The following is a 20,389-nucleotide window of genomic DNA, read 5'->3' as shown; positions in this document are numbered from 1 at the left end:
TGTCCCTTTCCTCTGAGGCTCAGGGAGGCCCAATGTCTTTCCTTTCTTCCCTGCACCTGTAGCTCAATAAGTTAGTGCTAGGTTCAAGTCCCAACTGCATCTCCTACATTGGCATTTCAACCACTTGTTTTTCTATCCTTGGTTTAAGATCAGAAGATGGCAATCCGGATATTTCTGGGAGCTTCTGACCCATGCTGGCAGCCTGATCAGACACCAAAATGCTATCCTGTGGTTCTCCCAAACTGTCTCTCAGAGACCATGGATGAGGCAGGGGTTCTGGAGGGCAAGTTTACAAGATTACATGACAGAGAAGCAAAGAGCAGGTGGGAAGCAGATGAGCCAGAGACTGGCATAGAGGCTAGAACACCATGATCGTAACAGCTGCTTCACTGCTGTTGGAAGGAAGGGGGCTGTGGCTCCAGGGGTGAGAAAAAGCTCTAGGGAGAAAGATTTCTTGGAGACACCTCTCCCAGCCCCTCAGCAGAATTTGTTGCAAAAAGCTCCTTTAGAATTTTTCCATTCTGAGGCTTTAAGTATACCCTTATTTACATAATACTTTCAAGTTTTACCCCAAAGTACTTGTGTGGGTACAGTCTTTTGTTTTCCTAAAAGAGATTCCAGAAAGACTGATAAGGAAAACAAGGCACAGAGAAGTCCAGTCTCACACTGGGCTTGGTCGCCCAGTGAGTGAGGAGCAGTCATACATTCAAACCCAACCTTCCTCCTTCCTACATCAGCTCACGGGGGCTCTTGACCTTCCTGTATCAGTAATGCTCTTGAGGGTGTGGGACACCTGCCTACACACCTGAAGGAAGGAGTGCCTGGCAGCTCCTTCAGGGAGGGGAGTGAGGAAGGAGACTGCGGGCCAGACCAGGTGTCTATTTTGGGGGCGGGGGGCAGGGGGGGGCGCATGGAGCAGATGGTTGGTTGGTTTTCTGGAGGAGGTTTTGAAACCTGGGGGAAAGTCTGGTATCCCCAGGGATGTCTTGAAACCATGCCTGTCTTACACTGTTCCCATGGATACCCTGCACAGCCTACCCCACTGCTGAACTACAGGGGCCCACTCTCAAGGGCAGCAACCAGAGGCTACATTACTCCCCAGCACCCCTAGGGCTGGGGAGGGCCCAAGATCCTGGAATTTGGTGTAAGACTCCAACCACCCATTTCGGTCAATTCTACATGCCCTCCAGTCATTTCTGACCAAAGTTATTCACAAAGACTCTCAGGGTTTCGGGGGTTCTGACTTGCTCCTCCAAATACAAAAAAAAAAAGGAATATCACCAAAACTGATTAGGGCAAAACCAAGGCGTCACATTCCCCCGCAAATGCAACACAAACCAAAGCCGAAGTCAGACACTGGCATGCTCTGTACCATCCTCAAAGGGGCCACAGGCTGGTGGAGCGTGGCCCCGACATATCTGGAAGGGACTTGGGTGCAAGCAATCTGGTTCCGATCTCAGCTCAGCCCTCACTGTGATGTGACTGCAGCCCGCACCATGCACCCTTCATCCCTCACCAGACCTGCTCTTCTATCGTCGGCAGGAGCACAGTCCCGGCTTGTTATCTCTTAGGGAAGCAGCGCTCCCCAACCTTTTTGGCACCAGGGACCGATTTCCGGGAAGACAATTTTTCCACAGACCTGGAGTGAAGGGGATGGTTTCGGGATATGTCAAGCACATTACACTTATTGCGCACTTTGTTTCTAATCTAATGCTGCCGCTGATCTGAGACGAGGTATCGGTTGGACCCCTGCTGCAAAGAACAGAAGATGAGAGGCAAAAGACTTGACTTTGATAGATTACATCAAACCAATTACTGTCAGTTAACCCTTCTCCACGTTGTGATCTTTTAGGACTGAAAGTGGAGGTGGGGCGAATAGGAAGAGGAGACACGCAGGGTGAGTTCCAGCCACCAACGTCCCCTGGGAAGGGGGCAGCTTAGTGTCAGAGCCTTTTCCTCCCCTAGTGTTGGTCTAACCCAGGCCAGACAGTCTCCAGAGAGAATAGTGCAGGGGAAACAGCCACTGGGAGGCGTAGGCATCAGCGGCTTGGTCAGATTGGCATGTCCCCTGAGTGAGTGCAAATGGAACAGGAGCTTCTGGGCTCTCCCTCCCTCATGGGTATACCGGAAAGACCTGGGGATGGGGTTCTGCCCTGCAATTGTGTGATTATGGTTAAAGGAGAAGCGTTGAGAAGTCACAAAGAACGGTTGCTTGTGGTCGGAAAATGGACTGGTTTCATTTCTGGAAAGTACCCTCTCAGATTTGGGAAACGGGGGGAGAGAAACAGGACAATTGGCTGCCCTGTCTGAGAAGAGCCGCCCCTATCACGACAGGCCAAGACAAAGCAACAGGCTGCCGGGGCACTGGATGGGTGGCTGCAGGAGGGTGGGGTGTCCTGTTTACAGTGCTGTGGGTATTATCGGCCCATCGCATGCAGCAGCCTCCACAGCCCAACCACCTGGCGAAGCTCCCTGGCACAGGGCCAGGCTGTTTCACCATGCAGCTGAGCAGTGGCGGATGCTTCGGTTCTTGGGCAACAGCAAATGGGAAAAACAAAACAGCACACACCGGAGATAAGGAGCCCTAGGTGCTATCTTCCGGAGCCACTTGGCCCTGTCTCCCAACTGCTGCCTGTGTATGGCTTTGGGGAGGGGGCCTCTGAGTGGAGAGGACCAGCGGTCCAGTGTCTGTGTCTTGGGGAACAGTGAATAGGGCGGAAACACACGAACAGCTGACAAGGGGCCGGGCACACCACAGCAGACTGATCGATTCCTTCAGTAGCAGATTCTAAGTGCCCATCATGAGCCAGCGATGGTGACACAGGAGGAGCAGGACAAGAAGCTTCTGACCAGGCTAAAGTGGGGGCAGCCAATATAATCCCTAAGGGCCAGGCTGCCAGCTCAGCCTCTGGGGTTCCTCCAGCCACTGACTCTCCAGAAGGACCTCATATCCCTGGCTGGAAATCAGCTCAGGCCTGACCACACCAGTAAACCCCCACTCTGAGAACCCAAAGGAGAAGGGCAACAGCTCTTAGGAGGAGGGGTCGGGGCAGGAGGAAGGCAGCAGATGACACAGGAAGTGAGGCATCTGCGGCTGCCCTTCTCAACTTGGCCAGAGCTAGACTGCAGGGTGGAGGCTTAGCAGCTTACAAGGAGAGAACAGCCCCTGACCAAAGGGTCCTGGCTGAGCAGCTGTGGGGCTACTTCCCTTATTTTACTATCTTTTGGGCAACACAGGAGAGAGAAGCCTGGGAAGTAAGATGAGGCTACTCTCCATCCATCCTCCAGACTCACTCCATGAGTCTGAGTAACCCCAAAATATCCAAGAAGGACTACAGAAGTAAGAAGAGAGACAGTCAATGAGATTTCACACGTGGCAAAACTAAGCAACTGGCAGGTTCAACAAACAAGTTATTAGTCGCTGTCTCATGTTGCTGAGGTTTGAACCAATAGCACTAGTCTTACCTCCCCTCTTTAAGAGAAAAAACTCTCATTATAACAGAAGCTGTAAATATATGGGAGGAAATTAAAGGAAATTTTTAAAATGCAGATTAGCAAAACTTAAAAAATGACACATGCCACCACTCAGAAATCACTACTGAGCAATCCTTCCTGATCTCGGGGCACATACATAGGCGTATATATATATAATTTTTTTTTAATGAGATCCTATTACACATGTTTTTCTCACAATGTGCTTTTTTCAGTTGCTGATCTTCACGCTGGGAGCGGGCATAGGCAGGCGGCTGGGAGGCTGGGGCAGGCAGCCGGTTGCACACCGGAGAGCAGGCCCTGTCCTGTCTCCTAGCTGGGATGCAGCACTTTCGCTGGGGGTGGGGGCAGGGAGGAATGCTCATCTGGAGGGGAGCAAAGTAAAACAGAGATTCCAAGTTTCTAAACATTTCCCCAATACCAGATTTGCAGTAATTAGGGGAAGTTCCTTCTCGCAGCTTCATGGGGATTACTTTTCCATTTTAGTATGTGTGCTGGGATTAAGCAGTGCAGGCAGTCTTCTGAGCTGCTTGTGGTCCCGCGCCGCTTAACTGCTTAACTCAGGGACATGTGGGTTTTGGAGGGAAGTTGTGGTCAAACCGAAATCCCCAATATGACTGTACAGGAGTTAGAAGCCCTCCTTGGAAAGCCCAAGGAGACCCCATCCATCCCAGCTGGGAAAATTAAACCCGGAGCTTTAAACACTTCTTTCAACACCAAGCAATAGCTCATTTCAACCATAACAGGGAGAAGAAACTAAAGAAACGAGATTAAAAAGAAAGAAGAAAAAAAAGAGTAACAGCACATTTCCCTTACCAAGAAGGCTTAACTAAAGAGAAAAAAAATGAAAAACTTCAGCCAAGACGTCAATACTGGCTCTGTACTTAATACTCCCTCCGTATCTAAGTGTGCAGCTCAGGTGAAAGCATTTCTCACTGTGTCTGACTCCCCAGGATGCAGACCACACCTATGGGTGGCTGGAGAGAAGGGTCAGTAGAAACTTATTTGGAGGTTTTTCACTATGGGGAAAAAATAAGGAAGTCCCAGACTCTTCCTAGCAAGGAGGGAAAGGGTGATTCCACAGTGTACGTGTGTGTGTGTGTGTGTGTGTGTGTGCACGCGCGCACGCGTGTGCGCACAAAGAGAAAACAGCAGTTACTTAGATATTTGTTCAATTCTCAAGCAGCTGCACTTAGAAGAAAAGGAAGTGGTGTGGACTTTTCACCTTTTATCTGAATTCTCTGAAAAGGAGTTCTGTAGGATTTCAACATTCTTAAAACAGGACAAAATACTAGCAGTTACTGACTGGAGCATGCTTTCTTTGGGGGTCTAGTTGGGCTTTGTAAGAAGAGCATAAATAGCCATGGCCTAGCCTTCTCCCCCTAAAAACAATTCTCACAGTTGATTTGGGAGTGATGAATTTCTGCATTGCTAGAAACTCAGAGGACAAGCATAAACCTTCAGTATCTTCACTCAGGACAACAATCTGATCCCTATCAAGCAGAGAAGAAACCATGATGCCCAGTCAGCTATTTAAAGATAAAAGAGGTGAAGGAAGAACCAGAGGCTGGGGAGGTTCATCTACAGTAAATCCTGTGAGAGGACAACCGTGATTGAAACCCTACCCTGAGTTCTGTTCTGAATGCGTATGCCCCACATACTCTCAGGAATTCTCCAGGTGAGGGCCCAGGAACACCCTCATGTAAACATCTCTCCAATGCTACAGAGCAACTTGAGACACAGGTCTTTTTTCCCCACAGAAGACTTTTCAAAGTTCATTTCCCCTCTTGTGTTTCATTGTCAGACTCAATTGGCATGACTGGCTGGATGCCTTGGTTCAGGAACTTCCCTTCAGTCTGGAAGGGTTCTCTATTCCTTTCCCCCACTAGGAACCAGCGCAGTCAAACCTGCATCCAGGGGACAGTTCTGCTCACTGGGCATGTGAGACAAAAGGACAAAGAAGACAATTAAAAAAGGAGGGATCCCTTTTCTAGTGAGGACAGTGGAAAGTGAGTGAAAGAAAGAAAAGGAAATAAGAATAGAATTACAAAAAAAGAGAACAGAATTACAGATAATGTTCAAATAGTCAAAATAATTTCTGCTTTGTAAACAAATCATGACCTACTTTTAGCTTCATCTAGCCTGCCTTCTCCCTAACCTCACGAACTGCCAGAGAGCAACATATGTGTGAGCAGCCGATACTCAATTTATTATCAGTTCAAGTCACACAAAATAATCTAGACTTTGACTGAATTTGATGGCCTCAATTTGTTGCCTTCACCCCCACCAGTGGATTCCAAAACTCCCAAATGTTTTATTCCTCTTTAGAACAGCTCACATTAATACTCATGCCCTTCTATGTTAGTTTAGAGCCAGCTTTATACAACTCCCAAAGTAACAGCTCAGTCAGGAAGAGTCATCAGTGGATGCCAAAAGTACTGGGGAAAACACTGTGGGGAACAGGGTATTTAACGCTGAAGTATCTCCCCATAAACCACTTATAAGAGAATAATGTACTTCTGCAGTGGGAAAACTGGTGGTCACCACCTCAAGTGATCAAACTCAGCATTACTAGTAATGGAAGACCTGACCCCATGTGCCTCCTGAAGTGATACATCATGGGCACACAACTTCACCCATGAAACGGTCATGCCCAAAATGTTTTACTTGAATCAAATTGGGCCCCAGACCTAACTTCCCACTTGCAGGAAATACAGGGGATGGAGGCAGTTTCGATCCCTGGCTTGGGAACTAAGATCCTGCATGCTGCCCAGCATGACCAAAAATTTTAAAACAAACAAACAAAAAACAAAATTAAGAAGTGGCATGTCATCCCAGGAGCAAGACCTAGACGGGGCAAATTTAAGGGGTTCCCACAGGTCCAGAAACACAGATGGAATTGGATATCACCTCAGTTAAGCCCCACCTTGTTAGCCCTGGGCATCCATTCACCATTACTGCTCTACAGCAGGAATGTGGGAACCAGTGAGATCCCAGGGAAAATGAGTAAAGGTAGCTAAAGGGAAGGTAGCTAGATCCCAGGAGGAAGGTGAACTGTGTGAGTGTAAAAACAAAGGACAGAAAAAGACTTCAATTAGGAGGGATTCCAACCAGATAAAAGGAAGAACTTCCTGCTCATCAGAACAGGAGGGACGGATGAGGAAGATGGTAGTGTCTGCCCTTGCAGAGCTCCAGGGAAGGATCGTCACATGGCCCCAGAGGTCTCAATATTCACCTCCCAGAAGGCAGGAGGTTGTACCTGGAGAGTTTGAGTCCCCGCTCTCTAGAATTCCCCAAGTGTTAAAGAGTGAATCATAAGAGATGGCTACTGACAGAGTCAGCTAAACTGAAAGCCCCAAAACAAAGCCCATGCTGTCATTTGGGGCAAAATTAGCTAAGGGAGTCAAAGTGAGATATGTCTTACCTGGGCTGATCAGGCAGCTGTATTGTGGGCTCCCATGCCATCTCTCCCACCTCCACCCCCACGCAGGAGAGTATAAATAGCACTCAATTTACCTGTGGCTTGCCACAGGCAGAAGGGCTGTCACGTGGTAACTGTTGAGTAGACACCAGAGCTCAGGAGGCAGGTTTGCTCAGTTGCTACACCTCAATAGGTCTGACAGGACCTCTTCTCTGGTTCATTTTGCTTCGGGCTGGGGGTTGGTGAGGGGGGTTTAAAGGAGCAATTAATCAATTCTGTTTATCAGGGCCATGCTTTGCCTTCAGGGTCTAAAATCCTATTAGGGTTGACTCTGCTCAACCCTCAAAGCCTTGAAAACCTCCATGATCATTTTGTCCCACTTGCAAAGTCTTCTCTGGTTATGTCCATCTCTTTACTCAAGTTCTACTCTGTTCCCAGCTTCAAAACGGAAATACCCAAAAGACCACTCCATTCCACTGAGTGATTCCCTACCTGGCCTCTAACATTCTGGAACTGATCCAGCCTGACCTCAAATCCCAGGCAAATTCCCAGGCTGTGCCTGGTGGAAAAACCCCAAAGTGTGCTAGGCAACATTCCAGGGCAGCCCCTGCTCTAAAGCCCCAATCGTGCTGGTTGCTTAGATCTCCTAAGAGAGGCTCAAAGGTCATATAGTGCCTCCAGGGTAAACCCTGTCTGAAACACCAGATCAAATGGCTCCTCTAGAAAGAGCCTTGAAAGGTATGACCTTGGGAAGACTTTTCCTACCCTCACTGTACACCTGAGACCACTGATGACTTCACAGCAGAAGGATGCTTGTCAAGTGACCTCTCCACATGTGCTTTCAGGGGCTGAGGAGGACGTAGAAGGTGGGTAATACCATTTTCCCCATACGTGATGGGTTTTATATCTGCCCTTAAACCAAAAGCTGCTTGACAGTAACTATACCTTTTATGAGTCAGGTAAAAAACAGGCTTATCCTCCTGAAGCAAAGGGAGAATATGATCCATGGGAACAGACTGGGGTGTTAATTACCAAGATGTCCCCTCCATGCCTCTAAGAGCTGGAAGAAGAAGACTCAGTGGTCAGGGTCCCCCTCAAGTAGACAGCTCTGGCCATCTGTACAGCAGCTCTAACACATGCCTCTACACTCCACAGCACCCAGCAGGACCTTGGGGACAGCCTTTTCTCATCCTCTTGCATCTTATCTGGATTCTGGATGCTATCCACTGGGCACTGATTTTGGGGTGAGACAAAGCCAAAAGAACACTGGAGACAGCCTATGTAGCTTGATAACCGCTTAAGAACAAACAACCAAAGCATAAAAACTGGCACAGTAATATACTAAAGGGGCTTCCCAGATAGCTCAACTGGTAAAGAATCCGCCTGCAATGCAGGAGACCCCAGTTCGATTCCTGCGTCAGGAAATTCCCATAAAGAAGGGATAGGCTACCCACTCCAGTATTCTTGGGCTTCCCTGGTGGCTTAGACTGTAAAGAATCTGCCTGCAATGTGGGAGACCTGGGTTCGATCCCTGGGTCGGGAAGATCCTCTGGAGAAGGACATGGCAACCCATTCCTGTATTCTTGCCTGGAGAATCCCTACGGACAGAGGAGCCTGGCGGGCTACAGTCCATGGGGTCCCAAAGAGTCAGACGTGGGCACAGCACAACACAGTAAATGCTCTTGGGTCCATTTCACATAACTGGCTGGAGTACCTGAAAAAAGTCCTTTGAGGCCAACTTAACCACAGTCTCACACTTTAGGGTGGTCGCGGGATGGCAATTTAGTTACGTAAACGACACATACTAAAACTAAAGATTTCCAAAAACTGTTTCTTCTATGTTAAGAAGTAGAGTTGGACTCATTCACTTACCCCAATTCTGAAAGCTGGCAGGAAATGTCAGTAAACAAAAATGTCAGGAATAATTCAAGTGCCTTGAAGGAGCACAGACAGATGCAGAGTACGCAGTGTGGAGTGAGAGAACAAGGGCTGGGAACAAACAGTAGCATCTGGACCCTTAACACTGCTTAGCGGCGATGACCAGATCCACTCCTCTTGGGGCCCTGTGGTCAGTGGAAGATTTTCATCGACAAAGAGTACAGCTCTTCCTTTGTGTATGAAGTTGTAACTCCTGTCTACTTGGTGAGATGAGTTGCACTGGAGCATAGGCTCCTGTACACTCACAAGGTGGTGGGCACAACAGGCAGACAGGTACACAGCCAAGAAAGCTGCCTGGCCCAGCCTATAATCTGGCATCACTTTCTATTAATAAACAAAACTTATTTTCCCCTCAGATTTCTACTATAAACATGAAAAGTAGTATTACTCTGCAGCTCTGGCACACGAAAGCCTTCTGATTTCATGTATTTTAAGAAATGAAGAGAGCTGAATGAAGAGCAGAGTAAGAACGTTTCTCAGAATGAGGAAGCACTTTTCCCTAGAAGATACCTGGATATCCTGAACATGCTCAGTGCGGATTAGCAGCCTGTTGCAATACTACTGACCCCTCTGCTGGGTTAATGTGGGGCACAGACTGGGCTCAGACACATGGTAGCAGTCACCCAGTGGCTCTCAGAATCTGATGCCAACCTTGTCCAGCTCAAGCAGCAGGGACAAGCTGCAGTCTCCTACCATAACGGTCAACACTTGGGCTCAAATCCTGCCTCAATGTGCTACATGAACTCAAGACGAGTCACTTAACTTCTTTGGGCTTCGGTTGTTCTTTCTGTTAAATGGGAAGAATAAGAAATGTTACAAGGATGACAGAAGAAAACTTCCATTCTAAAGAACTCCTGATACAGTCAAATTAGCCTAGCATTTTTCAAAACTTATTTGGAAAGCATTTCAAACATATAGATGTGAGAGCAAGAACAGGACACAGAATACCCATACGCCCTCTCCCCAGATTTGCCTGATGTTAAACATTTGTCCTGTTTATCATTTGCTTTCTTTCACACGCACTTTTCTTTACATACACACTCAAATACATGCTCTCCTACAGTCACATCCAGCACCCACATGTTCTCACTTAAGACAAATGTGAGTGTGTGCACACACACACACACACACACACACACTCACATCCAGCTACACAACACATACTGTCCTTTGTTGGGTTTTGTGTGGTGGTCTGTCTAAACGACCGGGGCGGGGGCGGGGGGGGCGGTGCGGTTCGCAATGAAGAAAAAGCCAAGTGGGGCATGCTACTTGGTGATAGGTCCACAGCCCCACTCCCCACCTCCAAAGCAAAAGTAAGCACTCGCATATTCTGGCTTAGAGATAAACTGTTACATGGACAGGGACCAGAAAAAGTACTATTTACATAAGACAGTTGGTTATCTTTTTCTTTAAACAAGAAAAAAACACAAAAAAAACAACAACAAAAGGATTTAAATGAAGCATGGAAACAACTTTATTATATAGAACTATATTTATATTTGTTATAATGGGGCTTTACCTATGCAGTTGGGAAATAACTGGGAAAGAAAGGTTCCACATAAGCATATGGTTATTAGAACATTCAAGAATTCTATACAAAATCTGGCTTTGTAAGAGAAATAAGGAAGTCAGAGCAGCCCAGGCAGTCCTCCATGATACCACATCCCTAGATGGAGCTTACTCCTGAGTTCAAGTCCCTGACAGTCCCCTTATTGGATACACACTTGTCTCATAAAGGCACTATCGGGTATCACAATGAATCCACTCCCAGTTGATCTAAAGCTAGAAGAGAGACACATTCAGGCAGGACATGGTCAGGGTGGTGGAGGTCTGCACCAGTCATCCCCTATATGGAGGACTAAATTGTCATCTAAGCCGCAATCCCATCTGTACCTATCTCCCCACCATAGGAATGCACCACCCACGTTTATCTGGGTGCTTTTGGGGGATTCCACACTTACACACAAGAAAGACACCCTTCCCGTAAGCTCCACCTTAAGAATATCTCCTTGACATGGGTCAAAGCTCAGCAACCATAACCATGACTCCACAGAGGTAGGAAAACTCTGCCTCTCGGTTAGCTTCTCATTCTGCATGGAAATTGCATATTTCAAACCAGTTGGAAACACTCAAAAGCTGCCACCATATCACACATATAATGTTGCTACCATCAACTTCCAGTCAGCCACATCAAGTGGACAGTCACTTATGGGGCGTTAAAGGAACAGATTTCTCTGCAGCCCATCTTCCTAATTCTCTCTGGTCAATTAAACATATGAACTTTTGCTCTTGGTATACAGATTTGTGAGCAGAAGGGAAACAGGCTGGATGTGTGTGGGCAGGCAGCACAGGATGCCAGCCTGGAGGGAAATTCCTCATGGGCTCTCCACACGTAAGTGGGAAGAGCCCTGGATCAGGAGCAAAAGGACTTCACTAGTCACACAGTCTTGGGCAAGTCACTTCCTCTAAGGGCCTCAGTTTTCCTATCTGCAAAAACAAGCAAATGCCACCTGCACTGCAGGTCTCTGACGAGAATAAAGGAAAAGCATTCAAGGGTACCGACTGCAAGCAACGAGGAGCTAAACATGCAGAATGCACTGTCACAACTAACGCTACCCACATTCTCAGCTTCCCTGAAAAATCCACATGGATTTTGGGGCTTTCTGGGGTTGGGATCCAAACTTTCTTTCCACAGAAGCAGCTGCTTTAGCCTTCTGTGAAAAGAGAACTCCCCAGGATAGAGGTTCTAATGAGAAAGAGTCCAGGTGCTGCCTCCGGCATTAAGATGTGCACACACCACATGGATGGCCTTGCATGGGCCTCCCCTCCCCAACCTCGAAATCCAGACGACAAAATATTGTGAAAGCTCTCTGGTTGCATCCCTCCGTCACGCCAAATGCTATCCACTCCACTCTCAACTCCAATTTGTGTGTCATATCTGATGGGCATGAGTTACAAGACAATCGCCAAATAGGGGCCAGGCATCAGGTTCTCAGCCAGCTTGCAGGTGTGGGGCAGGGAGCGCACGTGTTATCAGCTGCGGTCCTCTCAAAGTCGTGTGGGCGATCAAACACACACAGAGCACAGAAAACTCTTAAAGGGAAGCAGTATGTGGCAGTGGGGTTGGGGGGTGGAGAAGAAGGGAGGAGGGAAGAAGCTGCTTTTTCCCCCCTTATAATCACATTTTTACTCTGTTCAAAGTTACTCCTAGCTGGGCAGGTTTATGAAACCATTTTGACTAAGCCACCAGGCCTGCAGTTTGGCAGGAGAATACAGGCTCGACACATGATAGTGTAGGTATCAGGGCTTGGAGAATGACAGTGAGCATCTCTTTACAGTATTTCCCCCACTTGGTGGGGAAAAGAGAAGAAGAAACAGCAGTGCTTTGTATTAATATAAAGGATGGTGCCTGGGTTGGGATGGGAGCTTCTAGCCTGATCACACCTCTGGTCACCCTAAAGCCAACAATTTTGTCTAGCCAACAAGCTAGACAATTCCGTTCTTTAGCCCAGAAAAGCTGCTAATTCAGATTCTGCTTTCCTTATACATTATAGCACTCCTAGGAATTTGGTGCAAATCCACCTGGAATCAAAGGACATCCAGCCTTCATCCTTGGCTTCTCACCCATATACACGTCTAAGCCTAAAGCCAGGTCATCTGGCTCTTTTACAAAATCACAACAAAATCCTAAACATTGGCTGTTTCCATGGATCAACCCGGTAACTAACCACCCAAGCTCACCCTCTGGCTTTCAGTGTGTGGGGGAAAAGAATCTACAGGCCTAGCAAAGACATCCATGGAAATGCCACGTCTTTGCCACCAGCTGGGCTTTGAGCCCAATAACCAGGATGAATGGGAGACCAGTGATTGGAAGAGAGAGAACACTAACACTTCAGGAGGGGAGGGGGTGCCTTGTAAGTAGCTAAAGAGAGTGTGTGGGGACCAAAAGTGGGAAAAACCATTTCAAATGAGCCTGGGGAAGCGCGGCTCACTCCCCCTCCCCTGCTCCCTTTCCAGCAACTCCATCCAACAAGTATTTATTGAGCACGACACTCCCCAGCTGCCCTGGCCCTCCCTCTGCAAAAACACTCAAATCTGTTCAAGCTGCAGGGTGAGTTCCATTGCACTTGAACTTGAAACATGAGGTGCCTATCTTTTAAAAAGGCAGGCACACAATTTCCAACATGGGGCAGAAGGGCCTAAAGAGATTTGAGAAAGTTAAAGAGCACAGCTGACCAAACAAGGACACACTAATGCCACTTTCAAAAGGGAAGGGAGAGAGTAAAAATTTAATTTAACCGTAGGGAGAATAATATACCGGCCAACTTAAAAAAAAAGCCTACTAGAGACATCTCAGTAATTCTCTAATTAATCCTACCTAACTCTAAATATTCCTTCATTTTGTACCTCCTCTAGCTTGAATTTACATTTTATTCACCAGTGCGTGTGTTAGTAATTTGCTTTCAGAGCTGTATGTTTAATCCTACCTCTGCCTCTTAAGGAGGTTAGACCTCCATGCTCTCCTGCACGTTTTTATTTAGGATCGGATGATGAAGGAGGCAAGCAGCAGGGCAGGTGGTAAACTACACTTGTTAACAAAGTTCCTCCTGGGAAAGCCACCCGCCATTTGCAAGATGGGGCACACAGGTCAGAGAAGTGGTGCCCCAAACTACCACTCTGCCTGCGAAATCCTGCCAACTCTAAGAAGTCACAGTTGGGCAGCGTCGGAGAGAAAACTCCCCCAACCCTAAAGCCTGCCACTTCAGATCATCCAAAGCCCTCGGAGGTATCTCCCCAGCACCCCCTGCCAATCCACCCTTCCAGAATGTGGAGCAGAGCTGACCCCAAGGCGTTCACCACCCCTGGTGTCAGTTGTCTGAGTAAGTGTCTGCACACAGCCCAGACTTTCGTTCCAGGTTCCCCAGGGGCTGGAGTTAAAAGTTTTCCTATTATGAAATACTTTGATAGCATTCTTTTAAGTTCATTAAAGCCACCCTTGATTGGCTGTGGTGCTCGCACAAAGTAAAAGTCAACTGAAGTATATTCAGAGCCTGAGGACAAATACTTAAATAACTCCAAGCTGGGCATTCAGTTTTGTAGCAACTCTGAGGAAAAGTGTGGAGAAAAAAGCAAAGTGCCAGGAAGAGTTTTCAAACCCAGGAAGTTCAGTAGGGACCATGAGCCGGAGGCCTGGCTGAGAGCAGCCAGCTGTGGAGAGCCTCCCTCCAGACAGCTGTTCCCAAGAACAAGAGCCCCTTCAGTTCCACACGACTGGAGAGGAACTGAAGCACAGATCATTTATAACTTTAAACATAATCCCAAACTCTTTTCTGAGATCAGGATTTGTTTTGGACCCAACAATGTGACTAGTTTGGCTAATGTTTGGTTAATTCATAAAGTGGCAAACCAAATAACAGAGCCCGCTGTGAAGACTCAAATCACCAGATTTCTCACTCATCTTTTCTCTGCTTTCACTCTTCCCTGATTCCTCTTCTATCCATCTCAGAGGGTGATAAAAGATGAGATAGCCCCATCTCACCAAACTAACTTGCGGGTAGCGACCCACCTTCACTCTGAAATGGGAAGAAACACAAGGCTTTCCCTTCCAGCCCTTTCAAAGGGCTCCAAGCTGCCTGTGGAATAAAAGCAAGCCCAGGTAAGTCTAGTAAAGCTTTTGTGCTAGTGTCATATAGCATGTGATATATATGATAGTGTCAAAAAGAACTCAAAATGAGACCTGCCCCCAGAACATGTCACACCCTAAAATAAAATCTGAATCCTTTGGCATCAAGGCTCTACATGAGGACTGTAAGAATCCAGAGCAGGATTAAGATCCGAGGGATCCATTAAGATCCAAGGGATAGTGTGGCCTTGGTACCCATCACATCATTCATTGTAAACTGGCAGAAAATGTAGGTGAAGTGTTCTTGGACTACTAAAGCCACCAACCACTCTGGCAACACTCATATTGCCAACACAACTATGAAAATTTTGCAATCCTGCCTCAAATTTTCTAGACGATAGTCTATATCTGGAACCAGAAAGAACAATGTCCTCTTACTGCCACACCCCACCATTGTTCTCAGCCTTTCTCCACTGACCTCAAATAGTTTGAAAAATCCTCACTCTATGTTACCTAAGTGGAGAGCTTCCCATATGGATAATCCTTTGCTGTACAAAATACTGAATAACACATGGACCCATGCTTCTCTGGGTACCAAAAGGATAAGTAGTTAGGAATTGTGGCCCCCAATTTCAAGGATGCCATCACTGGTGATAACATTTAAGAGTCAGATACTTCAACAGTGCATTTTGCTGACCATGTGCCTCATGCTAGCAAAGCTGTCAAAAGCAAGCTAGCAGTGTCAGGCTGGGAAGTGCTTCATGTTTAATGCCTCCCAAACAGAAGCTGCTTCAATCACAGGTTTTTAAAGGACAATTGTAGCTCTTAAAGGATTTTAACTGCAGCCCCAAGCTTCTTTATAGGCAGATGGCTCTGTGGCATAGAAAAGTTACACTCTATTCTAATCTCCAGGCTGTTTCTAACACCAAGGTCCAAAAGGACCATGGTCTGATGAGGGTCGCTAATAAGCAACCTCCTTTATTGTTCCATACCTCTCCAAACACCCATCCCTAAGGACGAAGTTTACAAAAGCATGGCAGGGAAAGAGAGTTTAATAATTACCAATAGCACTGCTAATAACAATGCTGCTTTACATTCACTGAGACGGCCATCGTGGAAAACCTGATGGACATTTGCCTCTATGTCCCTGTGGGGAAGTCAGTATCTGAGGGCAACGATGACTATGCCACCTCTCAATGATCTGTTCAGAAAAATAAAAGGTAAGGAGAAGAATCCAAAACAGGAGATAAGCCGAAAGTAATTTCCATCTGACTTTGAAATGTGTTCACTGCAACTGTGGGTTGTTAGCTTTGGAAGGAGGGTTAAGAAGGGAAGAGATGCAAATTTGTGTAACAGTTAAGCTTTTATGTAAATCCAAACTAGTTTTATCTACTGAACACATCACCTGACAAGGGTGGGGGTGAATAGCCTGGGTTTACATGTGCTGATCTTCTATAAAGATTGAGAACTGACTAGACATTGACAATGTTCCTTTCTTTTTCCCTAAAATATGAGTGGGGATACAGGCTTGAGTTTACTTTGCTCCCTTAGGATTTTCTGCAGAGGTATATACTACATACATTTGAAACTCGTCTTTACACAGTAATATGGGTCAGGAACATTGTGGAAGACAAGGGGTAGGCTATTTTTTTTGTTTGTTTCCTGAAAAGTTCACATAGTAAATACTTTAGGTTTTGTGGCTATTTGGTCTCTATCAAAACTACTCAACTCTATCACTGTGCAAAACTTCTCAAATTTTGCCAATGTGCAAAACAGCCACAGACAATACATAAATGAAGGAGCATGGCCGTATTCCAATAAACCTTTATCTACAAAACCAGGCAGAAGCCTGGATTTGGTCTGCCGGCCATAATGCCAAGCCTTGGTTTAAGAAGAATCTAGTGCGCAGAGGAGATTCGGAGGCAGCATTTGGCTCCCCCGGCACCCAGCTGGCCCGTGGGGCTGGTCTTCTAGGGAAGAATTTGCAAACCTCAATTGAACATTAGCTTCATTTTCAGGACATGGAGACAGAGACAGAATAGGTAAGACTGGGGCCCAGAACAGTTTACCTCCTAGCCCCATTTTGTTCAACATCAGTCTGTCCTAGAAGAACTTAAAAGTCAGCAGACTCCAATTGACATAAGACACAAACAAGAATTTAATTAAAGGAGAAACTGCAGTAAGATATTTCTCCTGGGTTTCTGCTACCTACTAGGAGCTCTTAGCTTCTTAAGAGTTGATCTTCATTTTTCTCTCCACTCTTCTGCCTTCCACACCCCCTGCCCAGGCTCATAAAAGCCCAGGCGTCTTCACTTTATGAAGACATCCCTTAAGGATGAATGGCCACAGAAGGTAAATCCTTAACCCCTCCTCTTTTAAAACACATCTAGGACTTCCCCAGTGGCTCAGTGGTAAAGAATCCTCCTACCAGGAGACACGGGTTGGAACCCTGATCTGGGAAGATCCCACATGCCACCGGAGCAACTAAACCCATGCATCACAACTATTGAGCCTGTGCTCTAGAGCCTGGGAGCTGCAACCTCTGAGGCCACGACCCGTGACTACTGAAGCCTGCACATCGTAGAGCCCATGCTCCCACAAGAGAAGTAACACTGCAACTAGAGAATAGCCATTTGCTGCAACTACAGAAAAGCACAGACAGGACTGAAGATCCAGCACAGCCAAAAATAAATAAATAAATGAATAAAATAAACAACAACATCTGAGATATCTTGTCAAGAACACAACAGGGTGTGTGGTGGAGAGATAATTGCACAGCCCTGAGCAGTACATCACTTTGAGATGGGAAACAGAAACAGTGACGACACAATTGTTTCTGAGACTCAGTTCCAGCTCACGTTTTTTTAAAGCTGGGTTTCAGAGCCCTCTTTAGAAAGCCCATTTTAAAGGATGAGTGAATAAAAGTGTAAGGAGAGGCCCTGAAATTCTGAAACCCGCAGTACTGGTTTCAGACCAATATGGGTTTGCTCTTTGAAGCCTGAAAAGGCAACATGCTCTGGCCAACAGGCTCTCACCTTGGCTGGGTGGAGAAAATAACAATATAAGCAGCAGCAAACACTGCAGAGTACCTTCTACTTGCCAGGCACTGTTCTAAGCACTTTACAGCTATTGAGTCATTTGATTCTTATGATGTAGGTATTATTATTCATACTCTACAGATGAGGAAATTGAGGCACAGAAGTTACTTAACTTCTTCTAGGCCACTCAGCTAGTAAAAAATAAAACCTGGATTTGATACCCAGGTAACTCTGGCATCCAAAGCCATTCTCTTAAGGGTTTATGACCACTAAGCATTTCCTTCTATCACATACACCCTTCGGGCCCAGAGGAAACCACTTCTGCCACTTCTCAAGGCCGAGGAATGGAAAAAATCTGAACACACATAAGGTAAAAGTTAATATGCAGAAGACCTGATGCACTCCCAAACCAAAGGCCAGGGACATTCCTTTAATGTTTGGTCACAAATAAGTCCACAGGCTCAGGCTGCGCTTTCCTCTCTCCTGCTTCACTGCAAACCTACAAATAATCCCACTACAGACCAGGTAAGTGCCTAATTAGTAGTGCCTCTGGGATACTAATAGGTGGAGGAGAAACAATCCTTCAGCCCAATCTATAAGCAATTAATCACTCAATCTGTCTTAAATAATCCAACAAATCATGCAGAGCTCTAGCCTCCTATGTTTTTTACCAGTATCTTAGGGTACCTGGTCCTAAAAAAAGGAACTGGCCACGTAAAGAACTCAGTCATCCAAAGCTACACTCTTTTTTCCACAGTATCCAGCAGTGTTTGTCCTTTTAATGTTAGTTCTATAGTAAACACAACATAACCGCTCTTAAAATATAACTGTTACCAGCTTTCCAACTACTACACAGGCAGGCTTTCTGCTGATGTCCACTAAAAGTGACTAGGTTCTGGTGCTTGCTGTTCTACTAACTTCCCTGACTCTAAGGAGGCACAAACAAAACCAACAGGTTTGTACTCTTGTGGTTTGCTTTAGAGCAGTTCACGATAGGCCTGAGTTTGTCTGGGCATTGCCTTGCTCTACATCGTCAGATTCTAGGCATACTTGTACTAGTTGGTTACCATCTTGCTACCAGATTTGACCAAGTTTCTGTGTTCCAAGATGCAATGCTAACATTTACAGTGAAGTCCAGACAGACGAAGACTTTCTAGTTCAGAGACCCTCTTAATCCCATTCCTACCTAGGAAGGCACCGTAGCAACTACACTTTCAGGAGGGGCTGGAACTAAGCTTAGTAATCACAAAAAGCCTGAGAAACTCTGGTTTAGAGAATGTCATTAACCATCAGATGGCAGGGACTATGACTTTTGTACATTTGGTAGACCCTGAGGCTTTGGAAGTGTGCAATGATCTTTTCACATCTGGTGTGAATCAAATATAAGCCTCACTTTCAACTTATGGCCAACCTCCTCATGCAAGTAGGTTCCTTCTCCCATTCCTAACTGCCTGCATTTGCAGGGGATCCATTACAACTTTGAGTGTGAAAGCAAGGTTAAGCTTGCTCTTTGCCAACCACATCCACCACGTTAAGCTGCTATTTAGACATCTTTTTGGTGCTGTTGAAAAAGTGGGAGTATTTGCTACACTGTACTTGATTGTAGCCCTCACCCCACTGCCACGTTGACCGACAAGCTCAGGACAAAACAGCATTGGTGGGGAGAGAACGGAAAGGCAGTGGGCAAACTACCCAGATCCTACACCTCCACACACACGCGCGCGCGATGGTTGGAATGAGACAACCATATTAAGCAGGTTTGTGATCTGGGAACATACAACTTTTGGGCCATACCAACAGGAACGTAGGGAGTAGGAGCGGAGCGTTTGTATGGTGGTAGAAGCCGTTAAACTTATTCCAATGGCTTAGAAGAAACAAGCTCCAGGAGGTGCCATAAAGCGAAGCGCATATGAAGTGGTGGGAAAAGGAACTCCAGAGCTGCAGAACGGGATGCTGGGGCCAAACTCAAGTTGGAGAACTAACACATGGCTCCACGGGGCTCTCTCCATGCCCCTCCCCCTCAGCGTGCAGATATCCAACGCCCACCGGCTCCCCGCTCCAGTGCAATCCCTGCATAGGGCGCCCCCATCACGCGCCTCACACCTCGCTGCCACCCGTGCATCTTCCATTCACCCCCACACCACATCCCTGCCCACATTTCGGTTACGCCCCCAAAGCCAGCCTCCATCTGCCAGGACCTTCCCCTCACCTCCCGGCCCGACTCCCCTGCACTATGTCCCAGCGGTGCACTCCGCGTTCACCGCTCCTCGCTCTCGCTCCTTCCGTCCTCGCAGACTCTCCGCGACCCCCTTTCTCTTCCTTCGCCCCTATTCCACTTCCCCCTTACACTTTTCCCCCTACCCCTCCCCCGACACGCGAGCCACCCCCCCCCCACCCCCGCCAACGGCTCCCTCAGCGGCACGCACTCCAGGCCCGGCTCACCTGCGCGGCCACCCCCGTCCCGGCGCTGGTGCGGCTGCTGCAGCTGGAAGGGGACGGTGGCCCTGAGCGGCTGCAGACCAGCCCGGGGGGAGCCGGCAGGGACTGGAGGAGAGCAGCCCCGCCGGAGCCCCCCGGCCCCTCCGCGACCCGGCCCCCAGGCACCTCCGCCTCTGCCGCCTGCTGCGGCCCCCGCCATCGCCCTCCCGCCGGACCGCTCGCCCGCCTCGGACCCACAGCGAGCCCCACACAGCCCCCAACCCCCGCTGCAGCTGCTTATCTGCCCTACGGGGCGGCGACCGGCCCCCTCAGCCCAGAGCCCTCATTGGCCTACGGATCCCCAGACCCCTCCTCCCAACCAATCCGCGGCTTGATCTTCCTCTACCAGAGGATGATTGGTTAATATGCCTAGCGATCCAACCCCAAGACCCCACCTCC

General features: G+C 47.5%; 1 protein-coding gene across 2 annotated transcripts in view; it reads right to left on the bottom strand.

Annotated features, from left to right (window-relative positions):
- The window catches only part of FAM117A (family with sequence similarity 117 member A), a 42,374-nt gene extending 22,178 nt beyond the window's left edge, over positions 1–20,196 (bottom strand). The window contains exon 1 of one of the 2 annotated variants that reach the window (XM_027519848.1): positions 19,955–20,196. In XM_027519848.1, coding sequence (XP_027375649.1) covers positions 19,955–20,150 — 196 coding nt within the window. In that variant the 5' untranslated portion in view covers positions 20,151–20,196. The remainder of the gene's footprint in view (positions 1–19,954) is intronic. The other variant, XM_027519847.1, reaches the window with a different exon arrangement.
- Positions 20,197–20,389: the final 193 nt, after the last annotated feature.

This window comes from Bos indicus x Bos taurus, chromosome 19 (genome assembly GCF_003369695.1).
Source record: "Bos indicus x Bos taurus breed Angus x Brahman F1 hybrid chromosome 19, Bos_hybrid_MaternalHap_v2.0, whole genome shotgun sequence".
NCBI classification, from domain to species: Eukaryota; Metazoa; Chordata; class Mammalia; order Artiodactyla; family Bovidae; genus Bos; species Bos indicus x Bos taurus.
This window is presented reverse-complemented; position numbering and strand designations above follow the sequence as displayed.